The sequence below is a fragment of the Physeter macrocephalus genome, chromosome 20, assembly GCF_002837175.3.
Source record: "Physeter macrocephalus isolate SW-GA chromosome 20, ASM283717v5, whole genome shotgun sequence".
Classification (NCBI taxonomy): Eukaryota; Metazoa; Chordata; class Mammalia; order Artiodactyla; family Physeteridae; genus Physeter; species Physeter macrocephalus.
Genome location: NC_041233.1, coordinates 33,282,740 through 33,310,122, shown reverse-complemented (window position 1 = coordinate 33,310,122; position 27,383 = coordinate 33,282,740). Strand labels below are relative to the sequence as shown.

The 27,383-nt window shown below is 51.5% G+C and overlaps 2 protein-coding genes across 2 annotated transcripts; one reads left to right on the top strand and one right to left on the bottom strand.

Annotated features, from left to right (window-relative positions):
- Positions 1–572: 572 nt before the first annotated feature.
- Positions 573–10,369, bottom strand: RGR (retinal G protein coupled receptor). The gene is made up of 7 exons (XM_007104038.2): positions 10,260–10,369; positions 8,376–8,532; positions 7,167–7,288; positions 5,157–5,310; positions 3,635–3,752; positions 1,705–1,818; positions 573–1,240 (listed from the first exon to the last, which is right to left on the bottom strand). The coding sequence occupies exons 1-7, from the start codon at positions 10,336–10,338 to the stop codon at positions 1,109–1,111; spliced, it is 876 nt and encodes a 291-aa protein (XP_007104100.2). The 5' UTR covers positions 10,339–10,369; the 3' UTR covers positions 573–1,108.
- Positions 10,370–14,529: 4,160 nt separating this feature from the next.
- On the top strand, positions 14,530–24,050 carry LRIT1 (leucine rich repeat, Ig-like and transmembrane domains 1). Its single transcript, XM_007104037.2, has 4 exons — positions 14,530–14,773; positions 18,510–18,976; positions 21,542–21,847; positions 23,077–24,050. Exons 1-4 carry the CDS (start codon positions 14,559–14,561, stop codon positions 24,048–24,050), a joined length of 1,962 nt encoding a protein of 653 aa, XP_007104099.2. The 5' UTR covers positions 14,530–14,558.
- Positions 24,051–27,383: the final 3,333 nt, after the last annotated feature.

Sequence of the window (27,383 nt, the reverse complement as noted above, 5' to 3'; positions counted from 1 at the left end):
TTGGCTTTCAGACTTGCTGCCTCCGCGGTGCCTGGGGCAGCTGTCCCTCCATCATCAGACCTTCTGAAGAGCCCTCAGTCACCCTCCACCCATCTCCATTTCCCTCTAGGGCCACGGGTCCCACCCAGGCCTGTGCACCTGCTGTGCCTTGTCCCTGAAGCGCTGGCTCTGTGGGAGAAGCAGAGGGGCATCCAGGGATGGGGGCCCCAGCATTAGTGTCTCAAACTCAGATGCCCGCGGGCTCCGCAGGGAACACACGAGCTGTAACTGATGGGAGAGCATGTGCCCTGGGCAAAGGGCAGAGCCACCCCGCGCCTCAAACTGTCACCATGGAGCCTCGTCTGGGGCTGGTGGGGCCTCATCTTCAGATGTCTGGAGTTCTAAATAAGTTGTCCTGATTGTTTAAATGTCAGCAACTAAGCAACGTATAGCTAGCTGTCTTGACTGGCGGGTGCTGGCGGCTACTCTCAGTGAGCCATTCGCATGTGCCTGGTAACATTCTGGGCCTTTCTGTACAGTCAAGTCACCATTACTGTCGTCACACCTCACAAGTTGGGAAACAAATGCCCAGAAAGAGTAAGTCACCTGCAAAGATCACAATTTAATAAGTGGTATTTGAACACTGGCAGCCTGGGTTGAGCTCCCACAAGCAAACCTGGGGCTTTCACCCCTTTTTATGCAAGTTTCTGAGTCCTAACAGCTGTTCTAATGAGCAGCAGCTTCTACGTGCGTGGTGAGTACACACTATCATGTTCAAGTCTCACGACAGACCTGAGGTGCATATTAACATCCCTGTGTTAGGGGTCAGGAAGCTGAGTTCAGAGAGCATGACTTTCCCAAGATCTCTCAGCCTCCGTGGGGACGGCTACGACCAACACTCAGGTCTGTCTGGCTCCAAAGTCCCGCTCCTTCCACGCAGCTTGGTTTCTCTCTGAATCCCCTGTGTCCAGCCTCGGGCCAGGCTCAACAGGGCCATCGGGGATGGTGGGTGAGTGTCTGGATCTTGGCTCCTGAGGCTGCTGGACGGGACTCCCGGGCAGCCTCCTGCGAGGGGCTCAGTCCAGGGTGGCCAGGGTGGGCCTGGGTCTGAGCAGCGCCCTGGAGAGGCTCACTGCTCTCTGTCCCGCTCTCTTTTCTGCGGCGAGAGGCACTGCCAGATTCCCCTGTGCACCCTCTCACTGCCCAGAGCATAGTTGATGGCGTTGACCGTGGGCACAGCCTTGGCAATGAGAGCGGGCACCTGTTGTGACAGAAAAGTCCAGGAGAGAAGTTTCAGAGCCTCTGCTTCTCTCTCTGGTCCCAGCTGGTGACTGCAGTCCCCCATGCTCACCCCGACATCCCCCCAGCCACCAAGTATCTGTCCTTAGCTTGATTCTGCAACCTCTAAGCCTTCTCTGACTATGACACACGTTGGTGGATGATGCATGGTATCACAATCCTCTGGGCACCAATCTCAGCCCCTGGTCCCAGAGTGTACGTGTCACCATCTGGCTGGCTGTCCCTGTCATCTCAAATGAGGCCTAGGCCATGTCGAGCAGCGGCCCTGCGTGACCAGGGGACAAGCTAATACCCAGTGAGTTATGAGTGTTCAAAGGAAAAGAGAAAGAGAGAGCTTATCTTGGGGGCCATAAAACCAGAAAGAGAGATGGAGTGAAACAGAGGCACAAAGATGGGGAGAGCTTTGGGTACTGGCGGTGTCTGTACCATTTGCAGCTTGGGGGAGATGGAGGTCACATCCGCAACGGCTGCGTATAGATACAGGAGAGCGTAGGGGCCCCAGCCGAGCAGCAGCGTCCTGGCTGGCAGAACGGTGTTCACCTGGGGAGACATGGGTAAAGGAGGGAGGCATCGACTTACTCCAGGTGGTCGGCAGCCCCGTGAGGTCCAGGAACCAGGTTGGCACTCTGCAGGGCTGTGGGAAGATGCTGAGCCTGTGGAGGAACCTGGCACCAGATGAATCTCTCTTCTGTTTAAGATGCCTGACACTAGGCCTCTCGTTCAAGCTTACTTGACCTCAGCTGCCTTGTCTATAAAGTGGCCTGATAACGCCTGACTTGCCTGGAGGCCGGGACTGGCGTGGATAATGAGCTCTCTTCCTGGTCTGTGTTCTGAGAAACCGGGGGCTCTGTGAGTGTGAATGTGTGCGTAAGGGTCCCCAGGCTGAGCTGCCCTCACAACGCAGCCCCAGAACCAGCTGGCCATCAGTAGCTGCAGCCAACTTGCAGGTCAACCAGTCCTGGGTTCAAAGGGGCCGCTTTCCGCCGTGTGAGATGGAATCAAGCAGCAGGCGATGTGGTACCACCTGTGGCCACAGGAGGGCGCACGACTTGCGCTCTAATTTCAGGGTGGAACTTGCTAAATTCCAGCTCCCCACATACACCCAAAGGTTAAAATTCTGACGGTAAAAATCAGTGTCTATTTTCTTATTGACCATGTCGCCTTTTAACAAAGAAGGTGACTTAAGCTCGCAGCCGTGGTCCCTGGGACAACGCGTGGCAACCTCTGCTGATGTTACTGAAACGGATGGTTGAAAGTCAACCCGGAAAAATCCGTGTGGCAGCCTTGTCTCCTGGCCGATTGAACCTCCAATAAAATGTGGCGACTTTGAGCACCCAGGCAGGGATGGGGGAGGGCAGAGCTCGGAGGACAACCGTGGAGGCGGTGATGAGCCGGAAAGCCCCGGCACAGCCCTCGCCCTCCTTCTGTGACCAGGGGAACCTGGGTCCACAGCTAAAATCGATTTGTACAGTGCTTTTCCAATTCACAGAAAAAAAAAAATGTGGCAGATGAAGTTTCTCAACACAGAGAGTGTTTCTTTTATGCACTACGATTGCCCACTTGAGTGGTGGCGTCCCAGACCTGGGTTTGATCCAACTCTGCTATTACTAATTGCATGGCTTTTGAGTTGTTTAGCTAATAACCCCTTTCAGCCTCAAATTTCTAATCTGTGACATAGGGACAGTAAAACCTTCCTTCCTCGGGGAGTGGGTGCAAAAATGAAATGACATAATGCACATATAGTAACATTAGTACCTGGGTTTTTTGGTTTGCTATGTTTTTGTTTTTGAATTTTTGGTACTTCTTACGACTCATCTGCTAGAGACTGTTCAGTTGATAAAGTTAAAGGAAAATCATGGCAAGAGAATATTAATGCAGAAATTGAGAAATGACCAGGAGGGCTTCTTTTGAAGCATTGTTTTTCTTGGACAAATGTGCTTTCAGGTGTGGTTTTATGTTGTGGGTAACAGCCTGTGCCTGTGATTAAATGAAACATCTTGAAGCAATTTAAAAGTAGCATTTAAAATGCATGTAATTTCGTGCCAACCCTCACATTCTTGGGAAGAAGCAAGTGTAACAGCAAGGATGGTGTCCGGTAGGGCACCCTGGCTCTCAGAGTCATGGGGTCTGGGTAAGTCTGAGCAGTTCTGATCCTTCCCCCCAGGTCTTGGTGATACCCAGCAATGGGGAAGGTGTGTTTCTGCCCTAACACCCCATGCTTATTGTACGAAAGCTGGATTTCTTTCCTGATCGTTGAAAACACAGAGAACCCCTGATTGTTGTCACATCATTCATGTTCCTTGGTGTCCCTGAGAGGGACAGAGAGATTTCTCCTGCTCTAGGTGTTGATCCTTACCGGAGGACGGCCAGTCTTCCCGAGTTTCTGCTCCATGAGCCGATAGGATGTGACTGTGATGAAGAGAGGCAGGAGAAAGTTGAAAAAGGCCATGGTGAAGAGGAAGCTGGTGAAGTTTCTGCAGACAGAGGGGATGGAGGAGTCAGGATTGCCTCTCAGAGACGATCAGCTGCCCTAGAAAGCCCACCAGACTTTGCTCTAGACAGGCAGGTGCAGGGAACTGCTCCCATCAGATGCGTTTTCAGAGTGTGGGTGCTCCCAGGTCCCAGCTGAACTCCCCTTGGAACCAGAGAGCTACTAGGTCCTCCTGGAACCTGCCTTTAGGAGCCAGGGAGCTGGAATGAGGGATGGTCCTCCTTTAACTTGCTGATGGGTGCTTCAAGTGCTCAGCCCTGCTCTCTGGATGTGCCCCAAGCATAGAGAACAGGACACTTTAGTTTGGGAAACGTGTTTACCAAATGGAGATGTCAGTGGACCAGGAGGAAGGATCATCCAAGGAGTGTTCCTGGCATAGGGATTTGGAAGGACCCTGTGGATAAGACTGGACATTGTATCACTGAAGAAATCATTGAAGGGACCAGAGAAGAGCCTGGGGTCCCAGGTAGTGGTCATGGGGAGGCAAGAGGGCTGCCCAGAAGCAGGTGGGAGTCACAGGGAGGTAGGCTGCCATTCCATGAAGGGGAGACCATGTCACCTGGGTGCTGTCCACTAAGGAGGGGTGGGAAGGAGGGCTGCCAGAAGGACTGGACACCAGCTGGGGAAATACCTGCAGGGAATGCCCTGAAGGGCATTAGACAAGACCCAGGGTTCTCCAGTGGGTTTGACCAGGGAAGCGGGTCATCAATGCAGGTGCTTTATGAGTAAACATGAATAAACATGTAAAGCAGATGAATGCAAAGTGGCTCTAGTGGAAGCAAGAGGGGAGCTGAAGCCCATGTGGTCCCTCCCCAAGGCAGACCCTAGAGGGAGCTCCGGACTCCCCAGAGCCAGGTCGACCTGACAGTATACTAGACGTGTGCTCCACAATGGTAGGCTCCATCATGCATTTATTCTTGTCTCTCCAGGGCTTGGCTCACAGCAGATGCTCAGGGAATTCAGAGAACTGAACTCTATGCCAAGGAGGTCCCTTCCAATGCAAAGACCTTAACATTCCTTGACGCTATCGAACCAAGGATATGGCTCCCTGTAGAAGTTGGTAAGTCAGAGCTGGGACATCCGACTGTACTGAAGGTGGCAAAGGGGTCATGGGGCTCTGTGAATGTTATAACCAACACAGGCCAATAGCTCCCCGATAGGACTCCTTCTGGGGCCCAAATCTGTACCCCAATTTTCATAACATTCCCATCACTTGGCCAGTCTTTGGAATGGGCTTTCCTTAGTGGGTATCATGACTAGGGAGTTGAGATTGTCTGGCAAATGCTGACATGTCCCCATTTGGATTTTCAGCTGACACTGCTGTCCTACAGACTCAAAGCCAAGACTCCCATGGAAAGGAGCCTCGGAGCCGCTCGCCTCCCCTCACCTGTCCCCCCTGGAATAGTCCAGGGTGCAACATGTCCCCAGCGGTTCGTAATCATAGTGTCCCCAGCCCAGGAGGGGCAGTGTTGCCCAGAAGGCAGAAGACAGCCACACAAAGAAAACCAAGGAGACGGCCGTGTTCCAATCCAGTCGGCTGCCTGCATGGGACACAGGAGGAGGATGGTTGAGAGGAGGAGATAGCTTCGCAGAGTGAAAAATAGTGGACTCTATGGTCATGCAGAATGTCCCTAACTGCTGGCTCTGATGCTTAATAGCGTAGTGCCTCAGGCAATTAAGAGTTTCTCTGAGCCTCAGTTTTCTCCTTCACAAAGTGGGAATGATACTCCCTGCTTCGGACGATTGTTATGAAGAATAAAAGAGATAATTTTTATTATAACACACCGCTCTTCCCTCGTCCCTGGTCCCTGTTTTCGTGCTGCTCCCCTGTGCTCTCCAGCACGGGAAGGGCTTTGATCCAGAGGCCCATGGGACAGGGATTAATTGCTCTGTATTAAGGCTGAGAGCCTGTTGCCATCTGAGAAGGTGTGCATTCACGTGTGCACATGTGAGAGTGCGTGCGTGTGTGTGTGTGTGTGTGTGTGTGTGTGTGTGTGTGTACGCTTTCGTGCTGCTCCCCTGTGCTCTCCAGCACGGGAAGGGCTTTGATCCAGAGGCCCATGGGACAGGGATTAATTGCTCTGTATTAGGGCTGAGAGCCTGTTGCCATCTGAGAAGGTGTGCATTCACGTGTGCACATGTGAGAGTGCGTGCGTGTGTGTGTGTGTGTGTGTGTGTGTGTGTGTGTACGCATGCATGATGTCTGAGGGAGCTTTGGGGACAGGGCTGGGGTAGAAGTGGTGGGAGAGGAGCTCCAAGGTCAGATGGGGTGGGAAGGGCTCAGATAGGAGTTGGGATAAGAACAAAGGCTTTTTTTTTTTTTTTTTTGGCCTGGACAGAGGCATGTGACTTTGTGGAGGGCAGGGGGCCATGTGTGTCCGTGGCCAGGGCAGATTTGCGATTCCAAAGGGGAAATGCTCAGGTCTTGAGGTCATGCTAGCTATGGACCCCAGAGTAGCCTCTGTGCCAGGCAAATCCACAGCTCCAGGACTCAGAGCCCAGGAGACAAAGGGAGAGACTCCCTCTGGAGGCATCCAGACCATGCCCAATCCTAGCTCTGCCCCTATAGCTGTGTGACTTGGGGCAAGCTACTCAACTTCTCTGAGCCTCTGCTTCCCAGCCTGCAAGCTGGGGGTTTGCTGTGAGTGGTAACTGAGCCACGGCCCCCCAGATACATGTTTATGTATCTCTGTGGTGAGTGTTATTCTAAATGGTCTATGGGTGAACACGTTTTTTACTTTAATGTGTATTAAAATGATAAGGACATTAAAGTTGTGATTTCACAGATACTTTTTAGAATGAGACTAAGGCAGGTGTTTAGATTTTTAAAAATGGGTCACTTTTAAGAAAAAAAATAACAGAGCAGGTGGTACACTGATATGGATAATTATGAAGATGGAATTTGACAATACAGCTTGGAAAATCTAGAGCTAGTCTCATTTTCATGAAGCCTTCGCATGACAGAGGCTCCGTGGAAGTGTGGGGTGCGAAGGCACATGCCCAGTTTTACACACACACACACACACACACACGCCACCTCTCTGCCTCCCAAAGGTGCCTGTCTTCAAGGGCATTTTCTGTATCCAGGATCTCATTTGATTTTCAAAATAAAACTGTGAGGTAGGTTATAAAAATCATCCTGCAGAGGAGACTAAGTTCAGAGAGGACCTCTGACTTGCCTGAGGCTGTAGTGAGGGCACAGGCAACCTTCCCAGCATGTGCGTCAACACCTCTCCTGCACTCTCCCCCCACCTCCTTCCCTGAGTGCCCACACCCCACGCTCATGGGCACCTACACCCACCCACACGTCCCTGCACTGGGAAACACTGAGCAGACCTTCTCCCTGATCACCCTCAGTATGTGGATGTCCCTCCACCGCGGGAACCCGAAGACGTACGGGTGCAGTAGTGGTGATAGCGCCCCCAGGCGATGGCTGCGCTACTGCAGATGCTGGCCAGCACTGTTGCAAAGCCCTGGAAGCCGTGAGCCTGGCAGCCTTCTGAGCCATAGGGCCAGCGCCTGTGGGAGACACGGGGCACCAGTGACCCCTCCCCCCGTCCCTGTCTTCCTCCCTCACCTGCTCAGCAGCAGGCTTGGAAGGCACTTTCAGCTCCTTAGAAAAGGGCTTTAGTATCTGTTTTTCCTATGAGGAAACTGGGGCCTTAGAGATCGAGCCGCTGGGGTGAAGGGGTGGAGCCTGATGCCAACTCTCCAGGCTCAGGGTCCTTCACGGCACCTCTGTTGGACCGAAGGGTCTCCCTGGTGATCAGATGCCTGCATCACAGGAAATGGAACAACCTGGTTGGGAGGAGAGCTTGTGCCTGAGGCTCAGAGGGGAAAAGGTACTGAGCCAATGTCACACAGCAGATGAAGACAAAGACAGAGGGTAGATCCCAGGCCTCCCAACTCCCAGCCTCATGGGCCAAGCAAGGTGGAAGCTTCAGTTGTCCCTCCCCAGCCCTGGGAAGGGGTAGGAGGAGAACAAGGCAAGGAATCCTCACTGATTCAGACCCTACAGACTGCCAGCCCAGAGTGTTCATAGGAGGGCGGGGGTGGGGGGCGGCGGCTCTAGCTTTCACAGGAATGTTCTGTTTGCTTAAGAAAACAATCCGGTAAACACCTTCTGAGGCCACTTTGGAAGACCCTGGTTTGCACATAAGGTCTTAGACACTTGTCAAAATCCTGTTTGCTTTCACAAACACTTATTTAAGGCTTCCTAGGTGCCAAGCATTATTTTATGTTATTTACAAATAATAGGTCAATACTTCCAACAACCATATGGGTTAGGTAATAATATGCAATTTACAGAAGAAGCCGAGAGATAGAAATAATGAAGTCAGGATTCCAACCTAGGCAGCCTGGTTGCAGAGCCCATGCTCTTAATCCCCGCGGTCAGCCAGCTCTGATGGTCAGGTCCGAGCAACTCCTGCGTTCCAGAAATCGGCTGGGGTTCTACAGGGATAGTCTGGAATTCGGATTTAACCTAGTTCAGTCTGCCCACCCTCTCCCCTATAGTCTTCTACAGGTAGGCAGAATGTCTCTGGCTTGCTGCCCAGTGCCCAGAGGTCAGACCCCAGAGTCCAGGGACTTGGGAGGGGGCAGGTACCGGAGGAGGCTGGACGTGGCTGCCATGAGGGCATTCAGGCTAATCCCACAGTCAGACAGCGCCAAGCTCAGCACCAGCAGGTGGCTGGGAGTCCGCAGCTCCGGGTTCTTGCAGAAACAGAGGATGGTCAGGCTATTGAGGCTGAGGCCGGAGAGAGCTGAAAGGAAGGGGAGAGCTGGCACTGGGGCTGCAGAGGCCCTCCTGGGCTCAGAATGAGGGGCCATGGGGTGGATGGGGCCTCAGCAGCCTCCCCCGAAACCCTCAGCATCCATCTCACATCTTGGTGAGTGCAGCTCACCAAGCCCCTACACAGTGGCCTGGCCCTCAGGTACCGAAAGCCACGAGATGTACACCCTGCCCTCTACCAACGCACAGTCTGATGGGAAGACAGACAAGGAAGAAGTCCGATAAAATGCAGCACAGTGTGTGCCAGAACTATCACAGTGATGGACAGCCACTGAGCACTCATCACGTGCCCGGCAGGGTGTTGAGCATTTTATGTGGACCCTCCCAGTCAGTCTTCACCTGGACACTGTCCTCCCCACCTACAGCAGAGAGGCCGAGCCTCAGAGATGCTGGCCAGCTTGCCCGAAGTATGCAGCTAGTAAGTGGCAGAGCTGGGACTGGAAATCAGGTTTTTCAAATTCCAGAATGCCTTCTCCAAGGGCTCTGGAACAACATCAGGGAGAGCGTTGGATAAGGGGTGGCAATGTAGAACTGGGAGCTTCCCAGGACACCAGGCAGTGAGGTGAGCTTGAAGGGAGTGGTCTCCAGTGGTAGACAGACCTGACCTTGAATTTCGGCTTTATCACTCATTTGCCACCCCTTATGCTCCCTGAACCTGGGCTTCTCCCGTCTAAAGAGGAATGGGAAAGGATCCTGCATTCAAACTGTGAGAGTTCACTAGGAGGACAGGGTGTGGAAGAGCATTCTAAAAAGAGGGAACAGCACGTGCAAAAACATAAACTTGTAAACTTTCAAGGCATGTTTGAGGACCTAGAGGGATGCTAGATTGTAGGGTCCCCAGTGGAGAGGAAAAGGGGCTTCGGCCACCAGACGATCACGTCCAGGGTCTCTGGGACCAGCCTAGTGGCTGTGGCTCTCTCTCCACTGTCAGTTCTTGTTGTGTGAGAAAATGTGTTGATTATTTCTCTGGATCTGCTTTGAACAAGGGCTGCATCCCCCATCAACCTAGTCTTGGGCTGGCCCAACTCCAGGGTCTACCTGCCCAGCTCTGGCCTCAGTGAGCATCTTAGGGACTCTGGATTGAAGCTGGCACCTCATGGACCCAGGTCACCCCTAGAGCAGAAGGCCTTAGGGCCAAGGGAATGGAGATGGTGCAAGTAATGTGGGGCTGGAAAGGAAGGGAATGAATGAACTGAAAACCCTGGGTGACTATCTAGGCTAGCACTTTATGCCCTGATCCCATCTAACCTTTACCACCACCCACTTGGCACGTCAGGGCACCAAGGGTCAGAGAGCTCAAGTGTCTTGGTTTCAGTAACACAGACAGCAAGTGGCAGAGCTGTCTGCCTCCAGAACCTACCAGGGGCCTGATCTTATATGAGATTCTTAGCAGGACTTCCAGGGAATGGATTCAACTTTCTCTTGGCTGCAGAGACATGCAAAGCCCTGGTTCTTGGTCATGCCCTGGGCAGACGTCCCCTTCTCAAAGTTCCTCCCTCCCTGACCCTTGACCAGCTTCTCTCTCTTGGCTTCCCAGCCTGCGTGCTGCATCCTGCAGGTGCAGCCATCCGAAGACCCCATGGGTCTGGGCACATAGGAGTAGGGTTTGCAGACCTCTCCTTGCCAGCTTTGCAGCTGCGGCCTGGGTTCTGGGACCCCGCTGAGTTCCTGCTCCACCCCGGCTCCTGCCTGGCTCACCTTCCACCAGCAGCACCGTTCCCACTGCCAGGACCTCCAGCTCCCCGAAGCCAGTGGGCAGGGTCCCGGACTCTGCCATTCTCTCTGCCTGTCTCCCAGCTGACCCAGCTCTTCTCTGGCTCCCCCAACCCAGGCCCCTCTGTTATAAAGGGCCATTCCACGTGCTGGCACATGCAGGTTATTATGCTAGACATTGAGCTCCTTTTTGCTGCCTTCCCTGGCCCCTCCAAATCGTCCTCTTGGCCGGGACAGAAGGAACCCATTCACCAGTTAGACAGTGCAGCCTTTGTGAAGCCAGCACGGAGTCCTGCCTCATTCATTTCAGCTCCATCGGATTAAGGACCTGGAATCCAAATGGTGTATGGCTGAAAGCTAAATTAGAAGAGAGTTGCATAACGAAGGGAGGGATGGGGAGTAGAAGGGGGGATTTGAGCTGCAGCTGAGCCTGAGAACGGGTCAGGATCCAGGCCCTTCCATGTTTTCGGGTGCTGACAAGCCTAGCGCCTGTGTGCATGTGTGTGCACTTATGTGTGTGTGCCCACCTGCTCGTGTGTGTGTTCTCACAAGCGATGGGGAAACAATGCTGGTTGGGAAGTCATTTGCTGTCATAGAAAGAGCTCCACCTGGGACTAGAGACGGGTTCTGGTTCTGCATTAACCATTAACTAGCTATGTCCCTGGGGCGGGACCGCTGGGGTCATCTCAGTTGCCTATTTTGCAAAGTAAGCATCTTTGCTCCTGGCCTGTGTGAGTCTTGGTCAGAAGAATACATGGTGGATATAGCCTTTTGGGCTGCATTTCCTGTCTCCCATAGAGCACTTAAACTATGCAAGCATAAGCATCTCCCAAGGCACTGGATTGGGACAGAGGGGCTTCTGTCTTCTTGTAAGTGGCCCATGACCCACTAAGAGCTGTGCCGTCTAAAATGAGGGCCTGCTACAAGTTACACACTGGCTTATAGTGACAGTTACATCAAGAAACACTATTCCTGGGAATTTTCTGGGGGTCCAGTGGTTAGGATTCTTCGCTTTCACTGCCAAGACCTAGGTTCAATCCCTAGTGGGGGCAACTAAGATCCGACAAGCTGCACAGCGCAGCTTTAAAAAAAAAAAAAAAAGAAAGAAAAAAGAAAAAAAGAAAAGAAAAGGGAAAAAAAAGAAACACTAATCCAGAACAACTTAATTCATTTTCAGGTAAAGAAACCGAGGCTCAGAGTGCTACCATTACTGAACACAAGCTCATGTGCTAACAAGCGTAAACGTCAGTCTGGAGCAGAGAAAGTTTATTGCAGGCCATGCAAGGAGAAGAAGTGGCTCGTGTCCAAAAAAAACCGCAAACTCCCAGAAGGGTTTGAGCAAAACATTTTAAAAGGCAAGGTGAGGGAGGGGCATGGTTGGTTGCTGCAGACTTCTTGGCGTCAGATCCTTTGTTCTTGCAGCTGTCCACCTATGTCAGGCCACGAAGTTCTTGTAAACCTTCAACAAGACAAATGTTATTCTCTTTCTGCAACTCTTTATCTCTTTATGAATGGAAAAGTGTTATACTCTTAAAGGTCAGAGCTTTGAGAATGGGCTATTCTGTATATTTCAGGCTATAGGCAACATTCTTAACTCTTAGCCAAAGCAATAGAATAACAAAGTTAAAGAAACAGATCTAATACGGAGTCAGGTTTGTTCTTCCTTATTACACTACCAGTAATATAGCTAATATTTATTGAGTGCTCGCTAAGGACTAGGCACTGTGCTAAATGATCTTAGGATGATACTTACCACAACTGCACAAATTAGATACCATCATCCTTTTCCTTTCACACAAAGAAACTGAGGCTCAAAGCAGTGAAGAATTGGCCTGAGGTCATGCAGTGATTCAAGGATGGAGCTGAAACAGAAGCCCAGTCTCCTGCTGCCTGGGCTCCTGGTCAAGCAGCTCATTTTATCCTGTAAATGTTCATTTCCCATGCCCTTCCTCTTGTTGGCCCCCACTTTTATCCAAGCCTAACCACCCCTCAGGGCTGAGCTGACTGTCCACATGTTCCTGGAAGCCTTCCTTGATAACCCAGTTACCAGAGAGTGTTCCCTGCCTTTCCTGATTTCCATCTTGCATTACTGTAACCAGCAACATATGTCAGGTTTTTTTGTTCATGTCTGCAAGATCGCAAAAGACTTCAAGGGAGAAGAGAAAGCAGGACAGGACCAGGAACCAAGGGTAGAATTTAGGCTGGCAAAAGAGAGCAGGGTTGTTGCATCCCCAACAGAAGGAGGAAAAGCCAGCAGGAAGTCCCTGGTGGTCCAGTGGTTAGGACTCTGTGCTTCCACTGCAGGCAGGCACGGGTTCGATCCCTGGTCAGGGAACTAAGATCCCACATGCCATGCGGCATGGCCAAAAGAAGGAGAAAAAGCCAGAGAGGTGGGAATGGGCAGGGCTGGCTTTCTGGTTTGGGGAGGAGGTACAGGTGGGAAGCACTGAGAAAATCACTTTGGCTGAATCGGAAGAGAGGAACGAATGGGAACCAATGTTTCCTGGAAGCCAATATTGTCCAAACAGGCCTGGCACAGGTATTTTGTGTGTATACCGGGGCCCCAGGTGTCTGCCTTGGTCACACCTCACTGGTGTAGGTTTGTCTAGACGCATGGGCTGAGGAACCTTCTGGAAAAGCCATAGGAGCCAGGTAGGGTTTGCCGAGCCAAAGAGCAAAGCCTTGTAGTCAAACGTGAAGAATATATGAGTGAAAGGTGGTGTCTATGGTGGGATGAGGTTGGGGGTAGGGGACAATCAGTAAAAACCTACAGAAGCTTTTAGCTTTCTCTAAAAGCTCTGGGAGGGCTCCCCTGGTGGCGCAGTCACTTTGGCTGAATCGGAAGAGAGGAACGAATGGGAACCAATGTTTCCTGGAAGCCAATATTGTCCAAACAGGCCTGGCACAGGTATTTTGTGTGTATACCGGGGCCCCAGGTGTCTGCCTTGGTCACACCTCACTGGTGTAGGTTTGTCTAGACGCATGGGCTGAGGAACCTTCTGGAAAAGCCATAGGAGCCAGGTAGGGTTTGCCGAGCCAAAGAGCAAAGCCTTGTAGTCAAACGTGAAGAATATATGAGTGAAAGGTGGTGTCTATGGTGGGATGAGGTTGGGGGTAGGGGACAATCAGTAAAAACCTACAGAAGCTTTTAGCTTTCTCTAAAAGCTCTGGGAGGGTTCCCCTGGTGGCGCAGTGGTTGAGAGTCCGCCTGCCGATGCAGGGGACACGGGTTCGTGCCCCGGTCCGGGAAGATCCCACATGCCGCGGAGCGGCTGGGCCCATGAGCCATGGCCTCTGGGCCTGTGCATCCGGAGCCTGTGCTCCGCAACGGGAGAGGCCACAGCAGTGAGAGGCCCGCGTACCGCAAAAATATAAAAAAAATAAAAAATAAAAGCTCTGGGAGATCCTGCTTTGAGACCCTCCTTGGAGTGAGATAACTTGAGGGGAGGGGCAATCTCCACCCTCAGGCCAAGACACCTCATGCCTTTGGCATTGGTGGTAATGCCCTGAAGGCTCAGATGGCAGTGATCTGAGACTCGGTGCCATAGGGTACCCCAGGAGGCAGCTGTTTGCCCGGCGGGCTGGGAGAGTGCCTGAGTCCATGGGAGACACCTCTGCGGTTGCCCCCAGATAGATGAGTCTTCCCAGCTCCTCCGTGAGCAGGTGCTTGGAAGTGCTTTCCCAAGAAAGCTTCTGTTCCCACAGGCTGTCAAGGTCTGAGAAACTTGGGTTGTTTAATTTTCATAAACACCCTGAGTAGAGTAACATTACTTCCCTTTGGCAGATGAGGACACAGAGGCCACGAGAGGCCGTGTGACTTATCCGACGTCACAGCCTGCAAATGGAAGAGCTGGGATTTGAACCCAGCTGGCCTGGCCCAGCGCTTGGGTTCTTTCTAATGCCTTCACCGTCTTCATCTCAACGCCTTTTCACTATAAGACAAGGTCACTGGAGACAATTTCCAGTGGCCCTTATTAGAGGCCAGTGTTCTGTCTTCATCTCTTTTGAGCCCAGGCACCCTGTGGGGTCTGTGCAGCCGCAGCCTGGCCGGCATAGGGCAGTCTAGCAGCCGCTTGCCCCTGGGTGGCTGCCCACTTCCTGCCGTGCCCTGCGAGCTCTGGGCCTGAGGCTGTGGCTCTGGAAGGGGATCCCCCACCCCCATCTTCAGGACTGGGTGATTCCAGGAAGCAATAAGCCGCTGAGTGCTGTGGCCAGGGCTCCCCTCCTTAATCCCCAGCCTGTCCATGATTATCCGATGGCTTCAGTTGGGGGTGTGGGCAGCCGATGAGCCGGTGGGCAGCTGCTGGGTTTGCTGGGCCGGCAGGACAGAGCAGTCAGGGACAGGCCCCTGCCTGGGCTACAGAGAAGTCAGGAGCCATGAGGGTGGCGGTGGGCATTCTGTGGCTCCTGGCCCTCGGAGGCCCCCCGCAGGCCCGGGGCGCCTGCCCTTCTCAGTGCAGCTGCAGCCTCCATGTCCTGGGCGATGGCAGCAAAGCAAGGTATGGCACCAGGTGTGCGGGGTGGGTTGCCTAGCCTCCAAGGCTTCACCAGCTACGCTGGGCTGGCAGGGGTTGGATGCATGGCCCTAGGACCGTGGCAGGGTGAAATCTCCATCTCCCTGGCCCTCAAGACCCAAGGGTCTCGTGGGGCTTTTCTAGGCTGCATTTTCTTCCAGTCAGCAGGGTGTGGCTCTGTCTCGGGGGTGGAGTGGAAGTACCAGGTACCTTTACACATGGGGCAGGGGTGGGGCACAGGTGTGCCAGCTCCAGAGATCCTTCCTGAGTCTTCCTCCAGGATCCTGTGAGTGGAACCCTCTTAAAGGGCACAGGAAGTCTCCCCCTTACCTCTTTCTTTTCCTCTCCTTCCCTCCTGCCCCCTACCATCCTTTATCTCTCCAGCCCCTTCTTTCCCAGGACTCTTCCATTCTCTTGCCCCACCTCCTGGGGGTACCCAATCATATCCCAGGTATTTCTTACCACCCCACCCATGATGGGACCACCCGATTCCTCACGGTCTTCCCACTTTGGGTATCCTCTGGCCCAGCCCCCAGGAGCCTCAGCCTTGACCCCCTTCGATGGGCTCTCAGAAAGGCCAGGAGTGCCCATTCCATTGCAAGCAAGGGCCCCTCCAGCCTCAGCCTTTTCTTTGACTTTCCTCATCCCCCATCTGAGCCCTGAGAGCACCTCCGTCCTCTCCTCCTCCTCTCCCTGGGACGTCCCCAAGGCTCCCGTGGTTTGTGGACCCTTGCTCTTCCCCCGTGGCTCATTCCCTATCTCTCTTTGGCAGTCTTTAAACTATCTTTTCTCTGACCTCTTCAGCCCATCCATTAATGACCACTGCATTTCCCAACTTACTCAAAGATTTCAGTCCCTGGTTTAGGGTCTTTCCTACCATCTTTCCAACCTTCTGGAATTTCATCCTCCCTTTCTCCCTTGTCTTAGATGGGTGTTGGGGAGCCACTGATGGCTTCTGATCAGGACAGCAATGTTATCAGTGCAACTCTTTCAATGATCTTAGCAATAGGTGTCAGGCTGATTGGGTGTGAGGGGAGGTAGAGAAAGGTGAGGCACCCCCAAGAAAGGATACCCCATGTGGTCTGAAGAACAGGAAGAGCTCCATTTTTGGCCCAAAGCTGTGATGGTCCAGCTCATATGGATCATCAGAGGTAAGGATCTTCTCCCCAAGGGAAGCCAGGGCTAAGCCCTGAATATGCCAGGAGTAACCCATGGCCAGTGTGACCAGGGTGACAAAGAGCCTCCCTTACAACCTACAGAGAGCACAGGGCTCAAAGTCATACAGCATCAGTGGCAGAGCTGGTCCTGGAACCCAAAACTTCAGTTCCAGTTCAAGAACTCTTCTTAACTGGTGATGCTGCCATGGGCAGGGACCAGGGAGGGCTTCTGATAGCAGGTTGACTTTAGGATGGAAAATGAAATTCCAAGGGCAGTTTCCAGGGCCCCTAACATCAGCTAGTGGTTATGCTTCCTCTGAAGCCAGCGCTCTCACCATCAGTTCTACCTGCCCAGAAGTCCCACAGCTGATGGGCACCTGCCCATCTGCATGGAGTGTGAGGAATGAGGGGAATGAGGCTCTGAAAGGCTGTTGGGAAACCTGAGATTCCCAGTGGCCAAGGGCACAGGTTGTGCAGTCAGACAGAGTCTCCTTTTGTGTCTCAGACACCTTCCTCACCCCATCTTTAACCAGGGTCTCTCGGAGGGCCCAGCCCTTACATCTGAGCACCTGATGGGCCTGCCTGTGCTCCACGCTCCCCTGTCATAAACAGAGTGTGTGTACCTGTGGGTCCTGGGGTTTCCTGGGGCGGGGGTTGGGTGAGTCTGGGCACCTGGAGAGATGTGTCCCCTTGTCCTTCATGCCTGATTTGCCCCACCAGGAGCCGTGGGGTTGGCCCGTGCTAGCTCTTATCGGTTTCTTTGATCCCTCCATTGACCTTTTTCTCCCCCTTCCAGCACATGTTTTCCCATCAACTCCCTTCCTCCCACCTACATCCAGACCTTCCTCCCTGCAACACCCAAGCTTCCATTATCCCTGAAGGTATCATTGCCTCCAATGCTTTTTCTTCCTTTGCTGGATTATAAGCTGTATGGGGACAGGGGCTGTGAGTCTGATATTCTTCTGTCACTCAGTAGGGGTTCCATGTATATCGAAAGAATGAATACGAGTGGGCGGAAGTAACTGGGGCTTTTGTGGGCACCATTGACAAAAACAAGCCAAGCCCAGCTGACTTTGAGTACTGTATGCAAGTTAAGCTGAGGGATGCTGGTGGAGTGAGTGAGTGTGTGTGTGTGTGTGTGTGTGTGTGTGTGTGTATGTGTGTGTGTGTGTGTGGTGTCAGGAAGAATGATATGAGCAATGTGTCATGACCTAGTAGGGGTTCCATGTATATCTAAAGAATGAATACGAGTGGGCGGAAGTATCTGGGGCTTTTGTGGGCACCATTGACAAAAACAAGCCAAGCCCAGCTGACTTTGAGTACTGTATGCAAGTTAAGCTGAGGGATGCTGGTGGAGTGAGTGTGTGTATGTGTGTGTGTGTGGTGTCAGGAAGAATGATATGAGCAATGTGTTATGACCTTACAAGAGAACAACCTCTCTTAGCAAAGCTAAACAACCTCCCCACCTCACTCCCACCCCACCTCCTTCAGTCTGAGCAGAAACATCCTCCAGATGAAACTGGGGCTGCACAAGGGCTGGGTCCCTCACGCCCAGACTCAAAGTTTCGTTCTCTTGAGAATCTTTCCCTTTTTACCGTCTGTGTGTGTGCTGCTCTCAGTGATAGCATTTAACACAGTCCTGCATTGTCAGCTCCTCGAGGGTGGGGACTGCCTCCTGTTATCTCTCTATCTGCTTTAGTGTCAAACTTAATAGAATGAGGTTTAAGAAGTCACTGTTTGGGCAGAGGATCATTGGAAGGAGCTGGTAAGACTGACCTGATGTACTTGCAGTGCTGGGATGCAGAAACGTACAACAGTGGTCAATAGCAATGGGGCTTCGAGAGGTGACAGGTATGCAGAGCTGGTACACAAATGAACACATTTAAACACCCAAACCACCCTGTGCGGTGGAGTCTATTATTCTGGGGAAACTGAAGGAAATAGAGGTTACATAATAGACTCAAGGATACACAGCCAGCAAGCAAAGAGCCCAGAGGTGAATCCAGCTGTGGGGCTGCAAAATTCCAGCTTTTAAACACCTTGATCATCTCACGGTCCCTCAGTGTCAGGAGAGGCTTGAGGCATCCCGTGTGTGGCTTCCAGTTCTGATGCCATTGCTATACACATATTTTTTAAATGAAGAAAAGCCAAAGCAGTCACAAAAACTGAGCTATAATTTAACAAAGGAACCCTTTTAACTCATAGATGCAATGCTGCAATGCACAAAATGATCTCAGGATTTATAAATACTATTCATTCTTAGTGCACTGCAGGTGGTGTAGGCTGTAAGGGGACATAGTAGTTCAAGCTTGAGGTCCTTCAGGCCAGTGACTGAGACCAAACGGCCCTCCTGGGACACTTGTGAGAGGCTCTGCAAGCAAGAAGCTCCCAAAGAGAAAACAGAAGGAATCTTGTTACTAGCCCACCTCCAGGGCACACCGCAGTCTGGGTTTGGTGTCCTATGAGGCCGTGCGCACCAGGGGGTCTCTTGAAAGGAGGTTAAGTAAGGGGGAATCTCTGACCCCGCAGGACCTTTGCTCAAATACTCCCATTTCTGTAACCAGGACAGTGGTGTGCAACGACCCTGACATGACCCTGCCCCCAGCATCTGTCCCTCTGGACACCTCCAGCCTGCGCCTGGAGCGGACGGCCATTCGCAGGGTGCCCGGGGAGGCCTTCAAGCCGCTGGGCCGCCTGGAGCAGCTGTGGCTGCCCTACAACGCGCTCTGCGAGCTGAACGCTCTGATGCTGAAGGGCCTGCGCCGCCTGCGCGAGCTGCGCATGCCCGGGAACCGCCTGGCCACCTTCCCCTGGGCGGCGCTCAGGGACGCCCCCAAGCTGCGGCTACTGGACCTGCAGGCCAACCGCCTCTCGGCTGTGCCCCCGGAGGCCGCGCGCTTCTTGGGGAACCTCACCTTCCTTGACCTCTCCAGCAACCAGCTGTTGAGGCTCCCTGAGGAGTTGCTCGCCACCTGGACTCACCTGCAGACGGGACCCTTCTTTCCCGGCCACCACGCCAAGCTGGTCCTAGGTAAGAGATGGCATCCTTCACTTGGAACCACTTTAGTGAGACTTGGGGATCTTAGGCAAGTTTATTAAAGCCTCTTTGAGTCTCAGTTCTTTACCTGGAAAATCACACTTGCCTTCTGGGTTTGAGTAAAGATCGAATGAGAGGCACACATTGGTAGGTAGGTTTAGGGGCTCAAGCTCCCAGCCAGACTGCTGCAGTTGAGACCCCAGCTCTGCCTCTTTTCCCTGTCCCATGAGGGTCTGGGAATCATGGTGAGGCCCTGGCAGAAAGTGGGTGGTAGAGAGTGGGTGGGCAGTGTCAGAAGAGAGGTGTCCTGGCAGGTGTCCCTGGAGCATGCCTTGGCTCACGTGAGGTCCAGCACTGGGGGCTGGAGCAATCTTAGAGCAGTTTGGGGCAGCTCCTGCCCTGAGGCCTGGGAGAGTCTCTCAAGGAGGGAATATTGAGACCCCTCACTTTCTGGATGTGGGGTAGGGAACAGCAAAGCCCATTCCAGCTCCATCTACCCTACAGACGTTCTCACCTGATAAAGGACATTGTATAGTGTAGTACTTACATGGAAAGACGTAGTTTCTTTGAAAATCAACTTGGAATGTCCTATATATATATATTTATATTTTATGCCCTCTTCTGATTATCATTCCTTCTCCCCCTCCTAAAAGGTAGCCACTGTTACGTTTATTTGCATGTTCCCTGTCATTTACATTTACATACACATGCATATACAAACATACATGCACATAGAAATTTTAGCAAACATACATGCACATAGAAATTTTAGCTGAGTGTTTTGCATAAAATGTCATCATATCATATGTATCAACCAGCACTTTTTTTGCCCCGCAATATGTCTTGGAGATCTTTGTAAGTTACTACAAATGGATCAACTTCATTTTTTAAAACTCTGGCATAATATTCCATCATACAGTTATACTACAGTTTATTTAGCCATTCCTCCTTTTATTGGCCTTTAAATTGTTTCTATTATTTTGTTAACACCTGTGATGCTTGAGAACATTCTTGACAATGCATCCTCTTGCACCGAGACAAATGTTTCTCTAGAATAGGAACTGAGAAGTGGAATTGCTGGGTCATGGAGTATGCACGTTAGATGTTTTAATATTAATCATAGTCTCTAAAGTGCCAGTTCTTACCCCCCACCAGTAGTGTGCACCACCATCCATGCTTGTGTCCACTCTGCAAGCTTATCTGAATGCCAGCCAATGTGTGGGCTCCATTCTAGGTGCTGCGGATACAGCAGTGAACAAGATGGATGAACATCTATTCCCTCATGAAGCTAACAGTTAAAGTGGTCAGAATGTTTAACGTTTGCCAGTCTGACTGGTGAAAGTTTCATTGCCCTTTAACTTTGCCATTTGTGTTAATTCTTTGGGGATTCTGTGTGAAGTCAGATAGCTCACCACCAGAGCTGGGCAGTGATGACTCTTGGGGTGCAGATGCATCATGAAATGCATTTAACCAGTGACACAAGGTAGCAGTCACCTGGATGGGGTGGGGCTGGGGAGTAGGAGAGGAGCCGGCGCCTTCCCAGCTAGGGCTGTAAAAGACCCGGGAGTCATGGATATACAAGCAGGTCTGAATCCACCTTCCCCAACCCGAGACATTTCTATTTCCAAATATATCAAATACATGTATGCAAACATATAATATGCTATTGATTAGATGGTATCAAATTTACTAACAATCTGTGGAGGGTAGAAAGGACATCACATTAAATGCATTCATTTTGTATTTAAAAATGCAAACATATGAAAAGGAACTGTATATTAGAATTGAGGACCCACAATACCTCTCTATATGTTGAAGATTATTTGACAGGGTAGGTGCAGTGACCTGCTTTCAGCTCTATAAAAGTGTTCAATTTTAAAGTAAAGAGGGCTGGGAATATAACATAAGATTTGATTCCCTGTCATCCTCACTCTTGTCTTTTTGAGCCTGTGTCAAAGGGACCATGGCTCAGAACAGCCACACTCTTTGCTGGGGTGATGCTGAAAGTGCCACTTATACTGGAAGGACAGGGGTCAGGAATTCCCTGGATGTCCAGTGGTTAGAACTCCAGGCTTCCACTGCAGGGAACCAGGGTTCGATCCCTGGTCAGGGAACTAAGATCCTGCAAGCTGCAAGGCGAGGCCAAAAAAAAAAGGGGGGGGGGTGTCAGGGTCATGAAGCATTTCTAGAAATGGATGGATTCTGGCATATTGCAGTTATTGCAGAAATACCCACTGCCCGGCCAGTAGCCTGAGAGGATCAGTCCAAGAGCGGCAGCAGTAACTGCCAATTTTGTCGGCATGCCGTATGCCTTACCCAGTGCTTAATATCATTTATCTTTATTTATGCTTATAGCCACCCAGAAACGGGAGTAATGCTGTCATTCTAGATGAAGAACCAGGCTTAAGGTTGTAGTGAAGCGAGGAGCTGGGTCTGGAGGCCAGTTCTGCTGACCCTGAGCTCACAACGTGCCTTGTCCTCCCTGGGGGAGAAGGGGGGCTGGGCCTGGGGATCTGAATATCTAGGGCTCACCTCCTGCCCTGCCTTTCACCCCTGCAGGGCTGCAGGACAACCCCTGGGTGTGTGACTGCCGACTCTATGACCTGGTCCGTCTCCTGGAAGGCTGGGCCCCAAACCTGGCCTTCATAGAGGCCAGGCTGAGGTGTGCCAGCCCGCGCAGCCTGGCCGGAGTGACCTTCAGCCAGCTGGAACTGAGGAAGTGCCAGAGTCCGGAGCTCCGTCCGGGGGTGGCCAGCATCAGGTCCCCCGTGGGCAGTGCAGTATTGCTACGCTGTGGGGCCTCCGGGGTCCCCGGGCCGGAAGTGAGCTGGAGTAGGGCCAACGGGCACCCACTCAATGGCACAGGTGTGTGAGCTCCGGGGACGGCTGTGCTGAGATCCAGACTGGGGCGGGTGGGTCATCATCCCACATGGCGGGGGGAATGGGGCTTCAGGTTTGCCAGGGAGAGGGAGGTAGGCTGAGCAAGCCTCTTTACTCCCATCCTGTCTGAGTGGAGTTGGGGGACTCCGCCCAGAGGCTGGGCGTGGGGACAGTGGCTTCAGTAATAACAATGGATCTCAACCTGTCCTGTCATATTCCACCAGCCACTCTATCAGAGACTTGGGGCCCACCCTGAGAGGAGCAAAACGCTGGCTTTTTGGTAGAAGATGCTCTCTTAGTGTATTTAATATTGATAGTAAGGTTCCAAGTTGTAAATATGAAGCCAGCATCACTAGGAGTAATTAATGCTAGGAGTTACCATCTATTGAGCGCTTCATGTGTTAAATGTATTACGTACAAGGTGTCACTGAACTTTAAAGAACAAACTGCTTATCCTTCTATTTGGGGTATAAGTAAACTGAGGCTAAATGGTTGGTCTGCATCACACAGCTCGTACAAGGAGGAACTGCCTGTGCCCTTTTTGCTGTGCAGACAGAGGTGGTCCGTCCCTGGCACTTGGTGGGGGAGGTTTGCAGGAGTCACATCCCACCTACATGCAGAAAGAGGGTGAAGGAGGAATAATTTCTTGGCACCTGACCAGAACACCTCCCATCCCTCGCAGCTTTCTTCTGTGTTTCCCCCAACTCGGTTGGCAAGCGTTGCTCTAGGACTGTGGGCTTGAAATCAATGTACAAACAAAACTGTGTAAGGAGCTCCACTAATGTAATACAGAAAGTTGGAGATGCTGTGATTGAAGTGGCAGTGGGGCCAGGCAGGGGTGTGCAGAGCACTTCTAGCTGGGCCTCCGCCTCAGGTTCACCAAACCCACCGTACTCCCAAAGCATCAGCCTGCCACCCCTGACGGGTCAGCTCTGTAGAACTCAGGCCCTTGAAAGACACAGTTGGAGCATCTCAGATTTAGAAGGCTGATCATTCTTAGACTCTGCCTCAGCCTGTGTCTCCCCAAATTTGAGCCCAGGTGATCTCCATCCCCATGGCTAATCTAAGAAAAGTTCAGTGATGCCCAGTCTGTTCTCGGGATAACAGGGTGTTTGGCAGAAGGTACACAGTCCAGGGGCCGTGAGCTCGGCCCTGGAAGGAAGCTTGGGGCAGATGGGCGCGTTCATTCTCCCACACGTGCCTCTTCCCCACAGTGCACCAGGAAGTCTCCAGTGACGGCACGATCTGGACCCTGCTGGGCCTGCCTGCTGTGTCCCACCTTGACTCTGGAGACTACATCTGCCAGGCCAAGAACTTCCTGGGAGCCTCGGAGACTCTTATCTCCCTGGTCGTCTCTGAGCCCCAGACATCCACGGAACACAGTGGGGGCCCAGCGGCACTGTGGGCCAGGACAGGTGCGGGGGCAGAAGCAGCTGCATACAGCAAGATGGTGGCCAGGCATGTCCCCCACATCCCCGAGCCTGCCGTCCCAGCCACTCGGCCCCCTGGGCCCGACACAAAGAAGCAACTGATCCTCCAGCCCTTCCAGATGGGGGCCCCAGGAGAGCACTTGGATGTGCAGGCAGGACCCCAGGAGGCCCAAAGGGTGAGCTCTGTCAAGGTGGTGGGGGACACTTACCAGAGCGTGACATTGGTGTGGAAGGCCCCCCAGGCTGGGAACACAACTTCCTTCAGCGTCCTCTACGCGGTCTTTGGGCAGCGCGACATGCGGCGGATGGTTGTGCAGCCTGGGAAGACCAGTGTCACCATCCATGGGCTGGTGCCCAAGATCAAGTACGTGGCGTGTGTCTGCGTGCAGGGCCTGGTGCCCCGGAAGGAACAGTGTGTCATCTTCTCCACTGACGAGGTGGTGGATGCTGAAGCCACTCAGTGGCTCATCAACGTGGTGGTGATCAGTGTGGCCACCATCATCGCCCTGCCCCTCACGCTGCTCGTCTGCTGCGGTGCCCTCCAGAGCCGCTGGCGCAAGTGCCACACCAGGGGCTCCACCGAGGCCACAGGTGCCTACGTCAACCTGGAGAGACTGGGCCACATTGAGGACGGCTCAGAGGAGCTGTCCCAGCACAGCCTCAGTGAGGCCGACAGGCTCCTCTCTGCCTGCTCCAGCCTGGACTCTCAGGCCTTGGGCGTCAGGGTGGGCCGACGGATCAACGAGTACTTCTGCTGAGAGCCGTGCACACAGATGCCTACACGCCTGCTCCCGACCACTCGCCCTCTTCGCCTCCCACACGCTCACTCTGACACCTGAGTCCATGCTCACCCACTCTTACCTACTTGGGTATCTGCTTACTCATACATTTACACACAACAGCAACAACAGCTAACACTTATGTAAGCACTTACTATGTGCCAGAAAGTGTTCTAAGTGCTTTATATACATTAACTCATTGAATTCTTATGACAACACTTTGCAGCAGGCACCACTCTTCTCCCCACTTACCTGGAGAAGGAACAGGGTGAGTAAGTAACTTGCCTGTATCAGTCAGTTTTTGCTGTGTAACAAATAAAGGCAAAATTGCAGTGGCATACAGCAACAAGCACTTATTTTCACACAATCCATAGGTCAGTGGGTTGACTGTGGTGGTTCTGCTCCGTGTGTCCTACTTGGGGCTCAGGATGGAGACTCAGTGGCTACCTGGGGCAGGCTTCTTTCATGGAGATGTCAGATGCTATCAGAGAAATGAGCAAAAACATGTGATGCCACTTAAGCTCCTTAACACTGCCATTTCTGCCCATATTCTACCTGCCAAAACAAGTCTCATGGCCAAAACTAAACTTTAAACAGGGCAGGAAAGGACAGTTCTCTCATGGAGGTAATGGTAGGGCAGGACATATTTTGCTGAGCAGTGATCTAATCTATGTTCCCCCCAAGTACACAGCTAGGAAGTGGCAGCTCTAGAATTTGGACCATGCACTTGATTCCAGAGTTGATAGTCCTCGCTACTTTCCTATATGCATCTTGATTCCATTTATGCTAACTTGTAGGCACTCACACATAATCTCTTTATGCATTTGCCACATTTGTACAGCCACATACACACACATGCAGGGACCCTCGCTGTGGACACATGGATTCTAACATTTTTTTCTCCGGATGCCATTCTGCCTAGAGATAATCATCTGATTTTCAGTAAATACTAGAGGTTTAGATGATGCCCAGGAGACTACTGCTCATTTACTCTCAGAATGTCAGGCTGGAGGGATCTGAGAGACCCTCCGTGGCAGGTGGCACAGTACACTCAATGCTGTCTGGCACACAGCTCACCTCTGTCCCCATGTAGCAGCATTTGTGATTCTAACTGAAACTTACCTGGGTTCCTGAGGGTGTCTCAGAGCCTTCTGGGTCACTCAGTAAGCCACTTCAAAGGAAGATTCCTGTTCGGTTTGCTTAAAGCTGGGAAACCTCTGAGATGTCATCTCTGCACATGGGAGAAGACAAACATTCCCAGCAGAAGGGCCAATGTTCTGTCTTGTCTGAAGGAGTGGCTTCTAATGAAGGGAGCATCCAGGCTGTTTGGTGCCAAGGCCTTTGGGTAACAACTGAGGAAATTTGGGGACAGCAAGTGATGCAAGAAAGCTATCTTGCTAGTATCACCTAAGAGACCCCATATTGTCTTGACTCTTTGCTAAATATAAAAACCAGTGTGATGCAGTGATGTCAAAAGTTACTGTACTTCCTCTCACATTTACGAAAGACCTTACAACAGATGACCTTACAACTTTTTTTCTTGTTTTCTCTCATTTTGATCTTCACAATGACCTGTTTTGAAGGCTGGGCTAGTTGATTTTACAGACAAGAAAACTGAAACCCAAAGAGCTGAATAATTTATAGAGCACAGGGATGGATTTTCTTGGAGGATCCGTGTCTTTGATAATGTTCTGGCCAGGCTGAGGGTCTTTGTTCAGTATTGATCTCTGCAGTGTGACCCACAGCAGTTTTGCTATGGAAATGGATTTTTTTGAGCTACTGAAACCTGGGATCAGAACCATGAGAGCACCAGTGCATGTGAATGTGGGATTTCCATACACGGCTATTTCCTGCCCATCACCTGTAGGGTACGTCTGACTTTAACTTGGGGGCTGTTGCTATTGGTTAGAGAAATTATTTGGTTGGAAAATGACAAAGCCACTGTCTACAGCATAGGTTGGCAAACTTTTGTTTTTCTATAAAGAAAGCCAGATAGGAGATACTTGAGGCTCCATTACTACTACTCAACTCTGCTGATGTAGTGTGAAAGCAACCCCAGACAATATGTAAGTTAATGAGCGTGGATGAGTTCAAATAAAATGTTATTTACAAGAACAAGTGGCAGGCTGGATTTGGCTCCCAGGCTGTAGTTTGCCAACCGCTGATCTAGATTTGTAAAGGCATTTCTGCTATGCCTTGTGAGACTTAAGACTCAACTCTGATTGTTTGGTATATGAGACTGACAGACACTCCCCAAATCAGAACAAATATAAGTGCAGTGGATGACAGCAGCCATCTGTTGAAATGATAAAGATGTTTTCTCTAGATGATTGGCTGAGCCAATCGAGACTGAACAATTATTGACCCAACTAACATGCAGTCATTTTTATTGAACCCTGTTTGAAGAAAAATCAGGAACTTGAAAGCAAGAATGTGTTAGTATTTATCCAGTATCATGTGTGTGTGTGTGTGTGTGTGTGTGTGTGTGTGTGTGTGTGTGTGAAAGAGAGAGAGAAAGAAAGTTTCAACTTTCCAATGATTCATGAAGACCTACCTTGGTGGTCTGAATGGAATGGCTCCCAAGATGGTCAGCCTCCAAATACCCATATGTCGGCCTTTCTTTGTGTGTTCTGTCTTCCCTGGTTTGCTCTTGTAGAGAAGAATCATCCTGGATTGTGCTCATGAATATTCAAGTCACTGGAAAAAACAAATTCACATTGTAAAAAATAAAATGACATCCTGTTTATTATATATTAGTCTTTTGGTATATGAATCTGGTTAGTATGAGTCAGTCCCTGGAAACCTAATGTCTTCTTAAAATCCTGGGAGAAGAATTTCTAGGACTTCCCTGGTGGCGCAGTGGTTAAGAATCCACCTGCCAGTGCAGGGGACACGGGTTTGAGCCCTGGTCCGGGAAGATCCCACATGCAACGGAGCAACTAAGCCCGTGCGCCACAACTACTGAGCCTGCGCTCTACAGCCCACGAGCCACGACTACTGAGCCCTCATGCCACACAATTACTGAAGCCCGCACACCTAGAGCCCGTGCTCCACGGCAAGAGAAGCCACTGCAATGAGAAGCACGCACACCACAAGGAAGAGTAGCCCCCGCTCGCCGCAACTAGAGAAAGCCCGCGCGCAGCAATGAAGACCCAACACAGCCATAAATAAATAAACTAATTAATTTAAAAAAAAAGAATTTCTAGTCTCTCAAGTGCTGAAGACCAGCCTACACTAGGGTGATCCCACAGCACGTGGGCCTTGGAAGCCTTGTTAGGAGGTTGGTTGGAATCATGTCATCTCCAACATGTC